A 12,796-nucleotide genomic window follows, 5' to 3' on the forward strand; every position below is an offset into this window, starting at 1 on the left:
ATGAAAGTGCAGGTGCTGAAGATTTAACCAGGTGATTTGGAATGTATCATATGTTTCTCTGCTCTTTGGCTTGACCTGCTTAGGTGGATTGGGAAATAGTCAGAGGTAGAAAATCTAAAGAGATGAGAATCACGCTTCCCCTCTGAGTGTCTTTCAGATCTAAAGTTTGTTTCTGGCACCAGAGTCTGAGTATTTGGCTCTATAAATGCCGACCTTTAAACACGTCTTCCGTTGCAAACTCAAACCAACTAATGTTAGAAATCTTACAAGGAACACACTTCCATTTGGGTGTAATTGTTTGGATCCCCGTGTGAAATCGTGAGAGGCCGGAGCTGGGTATGTCTACCCCAGCTGATAACAAACACTGTTATTTTAAAATGCATTCTGCGAAATAAATTTGGTTTGATTCCAGTTCCAAGCACACAAGTGCTCATTATAAAAGCTGTAGTAACTTTACTAGCCAACCCCCAAGAAAACCACGTTCAATAGCCGTGATCTCCCCTTTTCGGAGTGTCTGGTGTCACTGAGTCAGGGACGTGAACGCGGGCCGGCGTAGCAGGAGGCTGAACTGTGCTGTTCCGCTCATTCCGAGCAAACGAGACAGCAGGGCTTTGACTCATCCCTCTTGGCAAGTACTTGGAGGATTCACGCTTCCCGAGGAAGATGTACTGCAAATTATCATGGTTGTTCTCAATAAGCTTTTTAGAGTAGCTTGTAATTGAACGAATTCTTGTCGCACTCGAAAAGAAAGATTTTAATTTTCTCCGCGAGGCGATCTATAGCAGAACTTTCTGCGCAGGTGGGTGCCAGCTGGTGGTTGCTGACACAACTGGGAGAGATGATCCTCTTAACGTTACTACCAAAACCCCCTAGATTTTCCCCATGGAAAGGTATAATGTCAACTTGGTAGGGGGTTAGATCAGATGACCAGAAGTTCCTTCCAGTATAAATTGTCCTATGTTTGTATGAAGTGGAAGTTCTCCAAGTCGTTAAACAAGAAGTTAATTCTGGAATAGCGGAATTTTTCATCCACCTGGAGCTGCAGGAGGAATTTTAAAGATGTCAGAAGTGGGACTCTGTACAATGCGCTTGGTTCAAGTGTTGGAGGTGAAATACTTTTTGAGCAAAAAGACGTAAAACCTGTGACATTTTGTCTCCACCTTTGTCCTACCCCAGAGAAGACGCTTCTCCCCAAATTCAAGGTGATGTCCACAAACACCATGCTAGAATATTTGGCAGGGGCGTTGGAACTAGACGATCTTTAAGCTCCCTTCCAACCTGAACCATTCTACGATTCCGTGGTTCATTGATTTGGAAGAAGGTCAACTATTGAGTCATGAGTATCTCATGATTTCATGACTGCATCACCAAACATTTTTCACTGAAGGTTTTGTATGCCACTATCAAGTCACTGGTAGAATGGGGTTAAAGGAAATAAGACTGGGAAATAGTTTCCCCATCCCAGTGTTTTGTCTTCGAGGAGGACAGCTTCTCCAAGCGGTTTGTTCCATCTGGGCATGATGATGGTGTCCTGTCCTCAGCAGGGAGGAACGGCCGCTGTGAGGAGGCTGCACACAAAGCCTGACAATTAGATGTGGGTCAGTCTGCACAACGAAGGTGGTAGAGAGGAAAAAGTTGGAGCTGGCGGCGTGTCTCTGGCCCTCCAGCAAGAGAGTGGCTGAGTAGCTCTGCGAGATGACATCTGTCCTGGTGACACTCTGGAGCTGCCCGGGCGATGGCCGGTGTCCTCAGGGGAACATGGCAATGGGATTGGCGTTTTTTTGGTCCCTCTCCCAAGCGCTTCCGTACTCCGTGGATGTGCCATGAACTGAAGACTCCTGTGTCTGGTTGCTGTCCATCTGTCAGTTGTAGCCGGTCTCCATTTCTGTCTGCTGACATTAACCCCTTCTGGGTGGTGCAGGCCTTGAAATAACGCTAAAGCTGACGATAGCGTTTGGCACGCAGCAGCTGGGAAATCAATATGAAAATATAAGATTGGAAAAGGGGTGCAGGTTCGTTAAGTGTGACCCGATGTTCGAGGTGGCCCGTTGGCCTCCAGAATCACGGGAAACGTTTCTCTGTGTTGAGTTGTTTCTTTTTGCCTCTTTAGGTGCAGATCCAGAACAAGAAAGTCGACCTTTCCAAAGTGTCCTCCAAGTGTGGCTCTAAAGCAAATATCAAGCATAAGCCAGGTAGAAATTTTACCATTTCCTCATGACTTGTCTGCAGATATTGTGTGTCAGGATTGCGACTGAGAGAGATTAAGGGGTTTGCTGCTTTCAGGGGGTATTTCAGAAGTGCCGTTTAGGTTCTTAGCAATTCCTGGTGGCTTCATCAGCAGAGAAGGGGATTAGGAGATGTGGGATTTCATCTTGCTTGTGAAGATAATCTACTGCTCTGACTCAGTTCTCCTTTTTTTTCCTCCCCATTTGGAGGGGAAAAAAAAAAGGGGGGGGGGAGATACTTCCCATGACTAGGAGTCTGGAAGCTTCATCCGCGCTTGCGGAGGGCTTTGGGGCTCTCTGAACGCGTGTGCTGTGGAAGGATAAAGGAACTGCCCTCCAGTTCATCAGAGCAGATACAAAGGTCTCTTTGGCCTTCAGTTCAGTGACAGCTCCTGTCTTCTATAAAACACTTTTGGCTCTTTAATGACGTATTATGGGATGAGTGGGCAGGAATTATTTCCTCCCCACTGAGAGCACAGCAATTACCCTGGGTGAATTCCTGCGAATCTCAGGTTTCCTGTCCGAGCAATGACCACTCACCACCCGGCCGGAGCTTAGGCAGGTCCGGAGGTCAAGGTGCTGTGGCTGTAAGCGGATTGTTTGACCCGTACCTTTGTAGCATCCTCAAGTATGAGCAGTTCAGTGACTTCTGCTGGTTTGTGTCTGCACGGGGAAGCTCCTGGCAATCAAACACCCATGCACGAGGGACAAAGTTCGCTGACCACAGCTGAAAACCAATACCACAAGCTTGTCTTTGTCTGCTCCTGGGACTTTCCTGCGCCCTTGCTGCCAGCCTGTTGGGTTGAAAGCAGTTCAACCTTACACACCGAGCACCACGGTTCGGTGCCTCCAAACCCGCTCCCGCTTTGCGAACGTGGTGCCACAAACATGACCTCCGTTTATTCAGTGCTCTCTAATAACAAACTCTGAGCGACAATAACTGCTCTTGTCCAGGCCTGATTAAAGCAGAATAATCCATCCAGAATTATCTCGTCAGATGTTGTAACGGGTTTCTGTTAGACCAAATCAATTGGCTTCCATCATTGGCCGTGCCAAGCTTCCAAAGTGCTGAGGACGGAGTATTTCACTGGGAAGCAAAGTTGTGCTTAGCAATACTTAAATAAGGGGTTTTTTTGAGAAAAAACCTGCTGGAATAGGGACTGCACGTACAGTCTTATTTATTAATGGGAACTGCAGTATGCTAAATCTAGAAAAACCTTGCTAGAAATAGTGTTCTCCTGAACCTGAAGTGTCCATCCAGTCCCTACGCCTGCAGGGTGTCCAGGCAGTGACACGAGGGTCTGTGTGTCAGGGAGGGGATGTCAGTCCTACGGCTGCCAGTGATGGAGTGGGAGTGGGAATGGGAATGGTAATGAGCAAAGGAAGGCACTTAACGAAAAGGAGCAGAAGGTGTCCCAGCACCGACGACTACGCAGATGGGCTGAGCTGGCGGAGACCTTGGCAGGGGACGCGGATAGGAGTGGGATGCTGGCGTTAACCATTGGAAACCCACCAGTGTGGGATCGGGTGGAACTGGCATGTCACAGCTCTGGGATTCGTGAGCAGATCTAGCGAGGCGGTCAGCAGGAGGGTGTCTTCCAGCCTGGCTGTCCGGACGTGTGGCCTGTTCCCCACCTGAAGGCACCTCCAGGGCTTTGCCGTGCAGCCCTGCCTCCTTCCAGTCTTGCTTGGCCAGCGCAGGTGGAAACCACCAGCTTTGAGCTTGCCAGTTTTGAAACTGGAGAGAGACTTGGTCACGTCCCTCCTCCAAAGAACACTGGGTCCCCAGCGGTTCATGGGTGGGGGTGGGGAGGGGACAGACCCCAGGTGGGACTGTTCCCGAGGCATTAATAAACTCACCCCTACGGAATCTTGTTCTAGGGGGAGGAGATGTCAAAATTGAGAACCAGAAGCTGAACTTCAAGGAGAAGGCCCAAGCCAAAGTGGGTTCTCTGGACAACGTGGGACACTTGCCAGCAGGAGGAACCGTGAAGGTGGGTGCAGCAAGCTCTGGCGCGTCAGGGTAGGGTTTAAGTTTGGTTCTTCTCCTTGTCCTGCTGTTGACGTAGTGCAGCTCCTCCACCCCCAGCCTTTTCTAACCATCTGCCTATTTCTGTGGCCTCTGTTGGCAACCCCAGGAGTAAGCAGGAGTTGAAAAGGAGCCGAGCTCCGTGTGCCCTGCCTGAACGTGCTCCCTGCTAGGTGTTACTCAGGGCTCGCGCTGCCCGTCCGCATCCTTCCTCTCGGCATCCGAGAGCAGGGATCGCGCTGTAAGCAATGCGCCCATCAGAGAAGCTGCCTCTGGCCCTTTCTCCCTGTTTGGGGTTGTTTTTTTTTTTTAACCCCCAGTAAAGCTGGTGAGAGCAAGGTGCTCCGTGCTGGGAGACAGCACCTTGCAGCTCTTGGGAGCAGTTTTCAGCCCGTAACCTGTTCTGCAGCCCAGCCCAAAGGCCCTTCGTGCGAGGATAAGGAAGGGTTTTGCTCTCTCATCGCTGTGATTCAGCGCTGCTCCCCACGAGAACATCCACTGCCCCCAGCCTCGGCTCTGCAAATTGCAGGTTTCGCTCCGGCAACGCGACGTCTGCGCCGAGGGGAGGGAAATCACCCCCGCTTGACCCATCGAGTGATGGACGTGTGGGCACGACCCATCACGCCACGAAACGATGAGAGCGGTGCTGGGGATTATGTTTAGGGAGTCGCTACGTGAGACACCGCCGCTTTTGAATTGGCCGGTAGCCCCGCAAGGGGAGAAAACAGTCCTGCGCTCCGGCATCATAACTGTTAAAATTAGGACTTTGCCCCCAGCGGGACAGACAGACGGAGGAGAAGAAACCCCCTTCTAAACACTGAGCTCCCTTGCTTGGCCCAGCGTTGTTTTGTTTGAGCGCTTTTGTGTTGGGGAAGGGTTTGGAGTTCGGCCGGGTTGAGCTATTGTGTTCAACGCCGTGTGAATTTGAAAGCAATAATCCCGGTCCCAAAGAGCGGATCACGCAGCAGAATTCACGAGTATATTTAGGATGTTCTTCATCATCCCCGGTAAAACCAGGCAAGGGGTGACTGCCAGAGTATTTGCTGGGGACGCATCAGGACTCTCCGGTCTCCGGGCCTTTATGTAAACTTGAGCCTGGCAAATCAGGGCTCGGCGGGAAGCTGAAAGGACCGAGAGAAGCTGCTGGTTGTGTCGGGAGGGACAGGGAGCTTTCCGTAACGGTGCCTGGCTGTTCCGGTTTACTGGAGGGTCTAGTCCATAAACCGGTGCTATTTGCTGGTAACCAGGGTTTTTTGTTGTTCTAAAATCTCACCTGTTCAGAATTAGCCTGATCTTTTTAATATTTCCCCTCCGTCTCCGTGGGTGCGAAGACTCTTTGTGGATGACACTCTCATCCAGTATTTTTTTGGGCTCTAACATTCAGCCTTCCAATACAGAGACCAAACCGTTTCTCTGTTGCTTCCCACCGATCCCAGCCAACGCTGCCATCGGAGCAGGTGGCACTTAGAGGCCCACCCTCTGCAGCTCTCACGGAGCTGTGGGAATCATCCGCGTCCTCGGAGTTCCTGCAGAAGCACCCGGCTGTCGGCATTGCTGGCAGTTCGTGGGTGGGAACTGGGACCCCAGAAGGAAGGCCCCGGGAGGGTTTGCTGTTTGTCGAGTGCGCAGGTCCATGGCCGTCTCTCATTGCTACCCGGGCTGCAGGGAGAGAGGGGTGGCTTAGTCTTGAGAAGAGCCTGGAGCCTGATTCCCCACGGATTGGACTGTGCGGGGCAAGGGCGTGGGGGCAGAGCAGAGCTGCTTTGGACTGGACGTGCCACCTCCTCCCCGTTGAATGTGGCAGCAAGGGCATGTCCCGGCTGGATGAGTTGCTCCTTCCCGGAGCTGGGCTGGTCCAACGTGGCATCTTCTCTGCTTGCCGTGCTGTTGGTGGTGTCTGAGTGTCTTTCCGAGCAGCTCTGCGTCACTCCCAGCAGCCGCCCACCAGCGTATTAGTCCCTTCTCCAGCGGCAGTAGGACTTTGCTCTTCTCCAAGGCTGGTAGAAGTTGGTGACTCCAGGTGGGATCACCAGAACAGACCAGGATGGTCTTCTCTAAACCCCACGCTTCCAGATCGTAGTGCAGCATCAGGTCCTTTGTGCGGGCTTGGCCTTTCTGTTTTGGGATCCGCTGCGTGTCGTTTGGGTGCGGTATATAGAAATACGTCCCCAAATAACGGAGCCTGCTCCGCTGCGATGCGCCCGAACCACCTCCTGGCTTCTGACCCCGTAGCGCTCTGCTTTAGTCCTCGGCCTGCCTTCGCCTCGGCCGTCCTCTGTCACCAGGGCGCTCCGGGCGTGTGTCTGGGGACACGGCGCCTGCGCTCGGAGGAGCGATGGGCTCTGCGGGGACGGTCAGGACGGCGGCTTCCCGGGGAGCGGAGGGGCTGCTCCCCGCTTCCAAACACCCCCCGTCCCGCCGCCTCGTCCCCCACGTGTGTCTCGGCAGCCGGGGAGGGCGGAGGGGGCTCGGGGAACCTGCACATCACCCCCCTGCCATCTTCTATTGACGTGTCCCTGTCGTCCTCCCCACCCCGTTGTCTCACTGTAGGCTGAGGGGAGCGCGGAGCCCGGGCAGCTCCCGGCCCCTCAGAACGGAGAGGTGACAGCAGCCCAGGCAGGCAGTGAGATGCGGGAGAATGGCGTAGGGCCGGCAGTGCCCACCTCCCTGAGCGGGGGCGACCAAAGGGAAATTCAAAGCTTCGAGACTCAGATACAAGAAACAAGTAAGTGCCTGCGGCTTCTCTCCGCGCACCGGGCCGGGCGGGAGGGGAGAGCACTGCAGCAGGGCAGAGCAGCCGCCCCCGGGCACTGGTCCCACCGCTGTAACCCCAACCTTGAACCCTTTGTAGCCGTGTCTTGTAGGGGCGGGGCGGTTTTTGGTTTTACCTATTTTTTTTAATTCAGAAAATTGCCTTTTATTTTCCAGGCATCTAATGATGACATTATGGTATCGTCTTCCATCCCCCTCTCTCCTCCTCTCTCCTCCTCCTGCCCTTCCCCTTCTCACCTGCCCTTGTGTCGCTGCAGATTGAATCCCACAAGCTGACGTTCCGTGAGAAGGCCAAGGCTCGAACGGACCACGGAGCGGAAATCGTCGTCTCCAAACCCCCCAACCTTTCCAGCAGCACTTCCCCCTGGCGTAGCACATCCGTCAGCGACAGCCTGGGCTCAGTCGCCTCCTTGTCACCGCTGCAACAGCCAGCTCCCCTTGCGGCGCTTTCCCAGCAAGGCTTGTGACCCCCCCCGGCCCCGTCTCCCGCCTTTCCCCCCCCCAGAGTAACGCAGCTTGGCTCTCTTAACCCGCCGTCTGGCTTTAGATGGGAAGGGGACAGCGTTTTAGCAGGGCTCCGCGTCCCTTTCGGCCACGCTGGCTCCTCCACGCAGCCTGGAGGCTCCCCCTGCCCGCGCGGGCCGGGCTCCGGTGGTCCCTTCTTGGCCGGAAAGGGCTTCCCTCCCTCTCCTGCCGCGTCCCTTTGGCTTTTCGGGAGGGGGACGCTAGGGTCAGCGTTAGTGTCGGTGTGGCGGGGACGGGTGTCTAGTGGCTTCCAGGCCGTGTCCCCGAGCCCGGGCGGCCGGGCCGGAGCGCGGCTGCGCTGCTGGTGGCTGAAGCCAGGCCAGAGTTAATAGGGATAAGCTGTGATCTAGCTATTATCTATCTTTTTTTTTTTTTTTTTTTTTGAAAGAAAAAAAAAAAAACCAAACCACCCAACCTTTTCCTCCTTGCCGCTTCAGTTTCTGCTGATCCTGTTTGATGACGATATATATTATACACACACGTTAGGCTGTTTTAACTGTTGACTTTAACCTTTTATTCTTCGTGACGCTGTGTTGATGATTTATCGTGCTACGAACCCCCCGCTAAGTTTCCTTTTCTCTTTCCATCTTTCCCTGACCGTAGGAGAGTTAGAGACATTAACCGCTGCTGCAGTGCTGGCTTCTTATTGACATATCCAGCAATTGTAACTTCTTTGTTGTTGTTTTGTTCTCTTTCTTCTTCTTCTTCTTCTTCTTCTTCTTTTTTTTTTTGTTAAATATTTTAAAACGATGGAGCAAATTCATGGGATTTAAGCCATGTCTGAGATGAAAGGCACAAGAATGTGTGAAAGGCAAAGGTGCTGTGAGAGGTCAGATGAAGCCTGTGGTTGACTCTGCAACGAGACGCGTTGAATCGATGCTCGTTTGAGGAAAAAAAAAATAAAAACGAAACAACAAAACAAAACAAACCCTCCTGTAAGGCCAAAACCGCCAGCCCCGGAGGATGCCTAGGACGTTCTGCGCGTTAGCAAGGCAAAGACGGTTTATTTATTCACTTGCACAGCCAAAGCCCTGGGATTTCTCTCTTCCCGGCGGGGGCGGGAGGCCTGGAGGAAGGGCAGGAGGCTGCTTTCGCGGCGGAGTTGCAGGTTGGACGCAGGCCCCGAGTTCCGAGGCTAAAGCAGGTCTGTGGCGTGCGTGCGTGCGTGCGTGCGCGGCGTTTTTAAGAGGCTGATGGCTGGGGGTGACCCCATCGTCAGGCTCGAGTGAGGCCGGTGAGGCGGGGGACAGGCGTGAGGCGGGGGACGAGGACGGGCAGAGCCCCCGGCCGGGGCGGGGGAGCCGGGCTCCGGTGCCGGGGAGCTGCAGCTCTTGACTGAGGAAGGAGAATTATTCTTATTTTTGGGGTTTTTCTTGTTTTTTTTTTTTTTTTTCTTTTTAACCTCCTCTTTGAGGTGTGAGCTCCTCCGTTTCGTGTTGCAAATGACACTAAAGAAATGAAATGTAAATAAATTAAAAAAAAAAAAAAAAAAAAGGCGTTCTTGGTTGTCAAACTAATTTAAAGCAAAAAAAGGAAAAAAAAAAAAAAAGGTGGAATAACAAAAGGCTGGGATCAAAGTGAAGTGAAGCCGGCGGGCGCTGAGCGGGGAGCTGAAGGAGGGGACGGAGGGAAGCCTGCGGCTTCTCTGGCTTGGGGGAATATTTCTTTGGGAAGCCGACAATGACACGATAACCCGGAATCTGTATTTACACACAAAAGATTCTTATTGCACTTGTATTTTTTATATTAAAGTTTGCATGATTTCTAATAAAAATGGCATTAAAATGTACTAGTTTGCATCAAAGTCGTCTGCTAGTTTCATAAGTGCTTTTTTTATTTTTTTCTTTTTTCTCTGAATGCAAAATTTAAATAAGCAATGCAGATTTGCACCTGAAAGGGGCGGTTATATATACCCCAGCAACCTCCCACTGCTTTCCTTCCTCCTCCTCATCCTCATCCTCCTCCTCCTCCTCCTCCTCCTCCTCCTCCTCCTCCTTCTCCTTCTCCTTCTCCTCCTCCTCCTCACCTCTGCTGCCCCATCCCTCTAACCCCAGACCGGGGCACGTGCCCGCGCCGGTGGCTCCCTGCCCTGGTGTTGCGCTTGCCAAGGCCAGCCCTGGACTAGCCCAGCACTAACGCCCCGGGTGGCTCTCCGGGGAGAGCAAAGCGGCCGCCGATGCCGGCTCCGGGCTGGGGTTGGGAACCTCCTTCGTGGCGAGCGGAGCTGCGTCCCCACGCTCGGAGACCCCGCGGCCGGTCCCTGCGGCTGCCGCCTCCCGCCACCCCTTCGCCCGCATGTCGCCCTCCGGTATATATCACTGCCCCTTCGCTGCCGCTCCCTCCTTTCTCTCACCGCTAAATTCTAAACACCAGCGAGATCTTGTCAAGCTCGGGGTTTGGTTGTGTGGTTTGTGGTTTGTTTCGCGCTTTTTTTTTTTTCTTTTTTTTTTTTTTTCATTATTATTTCCAACACTTGAATCGAGGGGAAGTTCGGAGGCGAGGGAGCTGGAGGGGCGCAGGCCGAGCCCCGCCGCAGGAGGGGGCCGGGGCTGGGTTTCCCACCCCCCCGGCCACAACCTGGATCTGCTCCCGGCAGGGACTGGCCAGAGGATGCCGGGGTGCGCGGAGCCCGGCTCCCCGAGGGCAAATCCTCATGGGCAGCAGGATGGAGCCAGGCTCCAGGCTCGCCGGCTGGGCGGAGGAGCGGGGAAGTGGCCCAGGAGCAGCCGCGGGCTGGAGGAAGGGCCGACGGTGTCGCGGAGAACCAGAGAGGAGGTGGAAGCCCATCCGTCGCCTTCCTCCCGCGGCTCCTCCGCGGGGGTGCGATGCCCGGGCGCGGGGAGGCAGCCGGGCACCGGGCTCCCTTCAGGTGCCGCAGGAGGAAGGCGAGTGGCAACGTTGCACTTTATCTTCTGAGATTGCAAAAAAAAAAAAAATTAAAAAAAATAATAATAATAAAGCAAGCGAAAGGCTAACGCCCTGCCAAAGGGCAGCAAGGCCACCTTCTCCCCCCGCCCCGCGCTGCTTTTATCCAGTGTTTTGGCTGCTCGGTGGTCCCGGGTGAGGCGTTTTTTTGGCTGCGGCGCGATTCGGGCCTGTCTCTGACCGGGATCAAAGCGTCCCAGCCCGACACCCACCGACCGGCCCCCGCTTCTGTGCCACTTCTCCAACACTCCTCGTGCCTGTGTTTAGCTGACGAACTAAATCCAGAGACACTAGTTCGGTGTGGTTTTTCTAGGACAGCTTCAGTTTTAATACAGCTTTAGTATTTTATTTTTTTTAATGTTGTTTTGTTTTAAGGAAGCGGCTGTACATATTTGCTAGCCTGGGAAGGGAGGCGCGCGTGGTGAGAACGACTTCTGTTTCCCATCTGGAGAGGTGGGAGTGAGCTCGTTAGTGCCGAGACCTTTAATGAAGGCTGTGGAGAAGCTGCTGGTGGCTGAGCGCCCGCGGGGCCGGGCCGAGCAGGGGCCGGAGCCGTGTTCGCCGTTGGCGTGTTCCAGGGGGGCAGAGGTAGCAAATTCTCTCAGAAAACAGAAAAAGAGGAGAGTTGTGCTCCCAATTAGATGCAACGCGAATGTACACGGTCCTGTCCTGAGGTGCCGCGCGTGGGTCTTGCTTCCTCGGCAGCTGCGCGCGGGGTGACTCTGCGCTGGGGGAGGCAGCGTGGGGAGAAGTGGGGCGCTGGGGGTTGGGGGGGGGGTCTCGGTCCCGCCGGATGGGGCACAGAGAGCTGGTGTGTGGGCAGCAGCCTCAGGGAGATGCTCGGCAAAGAGATTATTTTTTTTTTGTTCCCCCCCCTGCCGGAGCTGGTTGTCAGGGGTGAGGTTTGGAGGTGTCTGAGCTGCAGGAAGCAGCCGTGGGGGCTGCAGTGGGGCAGGACGGGCTGTGGGGGGGGCGCGCTCGGTCCCTCCCTGGCTGTGGGTGCTGCCCAGGGCTGCTCCGCTGCTCTGCTGGAGCCTGGCGTCTCCCTGCGTATCATCAGTGGCACATACAGTAACTTTGGGGCTTTTGGGGCTTTTCATACTGTTAAACAAAGTACGTTTGAGTAACGCAGCGCGGGGGCCGGAGGCCACGGGAGCAGGAGGCCGGCAGTGGCGGACGCGTTGCTGCTGCCCCCGGCACCCGCCTCCCCTGGGCTCGGGGTCCTGGCCACAAACTGAATGTAGTTGGGTTTTTTTTTCCTACGCTGACCCTCGCTGTTGTCCCCCACGTAGTGTCGGTGTGTGAGACGGACGGGGGGGGGGGCTGTGGGACCCTCCTGTGTTTGTGTCGTTTAGGCAGAATTTCTAGTTTTCTTGGAACGCAGCAGGGGCTTGATGGCGGTGACGTCTTTGGGGGTGACGGGGCTCCTGCGTCCTCCCGGCACGTGGAAGGAGGGACAGACCGAGACCCTCATGGCTGGGCAGGGCTGTCCCTGCCGCCACAGCTGTGGGGAGGCCAGCAGCCCCTGGGCTTGGGACAAATGTCACCCAAAAAACCCCCCCTCCTGGTGCGGGGCAGTCGGCGGGTTGGGTGGAAAAACTGCTACGGGAGGCAGCAGCGGAAGGTGGGCTCCATCTCTCCCTCCTCCTCGGCACCTCAAGCCCAGCTCGAGTAAGAGTTTGCCTTCCGAATCTCCCCCCTCGGTGAGTCTCGCTGGCCACCAGCTGGTGTCTGGAGCGGGATCAGACACGAGACTCGTCGTGGTGCGCCCCTCTGCTTCTCCCACCCCGGCGCCCAGCGTTGCCTGCAGCTTCCCTTACCCCGTAACGTAGGTACAACCAGTAGCGAGAGAGTTGGGGGGGGGGGACATGCCCACGGGGACAGTGGGGGCTGGCAGGGAGGAGTCACTTCCCTGCCTCAGTTTCCCCATCTGCGAGGTGGGGGGCCGATGCTGCTCACACCCCCCCAGCCGTGGGGAGGGAGTGAGCAGTGGTTAAAAGTGTTCTCTAAATGTGATGTATTATTATTATTATTATTATTATTTTGTGTCATGGGGCTCCCGGCCGCTCGAGGAGGGGGTGCAGCCGCTGCGTGGGGGGTGGGCGGCCGGGCTGTACCTGTGCCATGGGGAGGAGGGGGCTGGGGACGGGGGGGGCGTCAGTGCATGGGTGTAAGGCTGAGACAAAGCTCGGTGGGCTGGGGGGGGGGGCCGGGGCAGAGCCCCTCCTGCCCGGGGTGAATTCGGCCCGATTTGCTTCTGCCTTTCTGTCTCCCTCCCCCCCGGCCCCGCGAGGGGCTGTCGGACTGTCGCCTCCTCCGC

General features: G+C 55.1%; 1 protein-coding gene across 17 annotated transcripts in view; it reads left to right on the top strand.

Moving 5' to 3' along the window:
- The window catches only part of MAP4 (microtubule associated protein 4), a 170,282-nt gene extending 161,237 nt beyond the window's left edge, over window positions 1–9,045 (top strand). For 12 of the 17 annotated variants that reach the window (XM_074573806.1, XM_074573815.1, XM_074573818.1 and 9 more), the window contains 4 exons: window positions 2,111–2,192; window positions 4,107–4,219; window positions 6,805–6,979; window positions 7,183–8,441. In XM_074573806.1, the coding sequence (XP_074429907.1) occupies window positions 2,111–2,192; window positions 4,107–4,219; window positions 6,805–6,979; window positions 7,183–7,190 (378 nt within the window). In that variant the 3' untranslated portion in view covers window positions 7,191–8,441. Of the gene's footprint in view, window positions 1–2,110; window positions 2,193–4,106; window positions 4,220–6,804; window positions 6,980–7,182 lie in introns of all 17 variants that reach the window. The other 5 variants (XM_074573810.1, XM_074573816.1, XM_074573820.1 and 2 more) reach the window with 1 other exon arrangement.
- Window positions 9,046–12,796: the final 3,751 nt, after the last annotated feature.

This window comes from Larus michahellis, chromosome 2 (genome assembly GCF_964199755.1).
Source record: "Larus michahellis chromosome 2, bLarMic1.1, whole genome shotgun sequence".
Lineage (NCBI taxonomy): Eukaryota > Metazoa > Chordata > Aves > Charadriiformes > Laridae > Larus > Larus michahellis.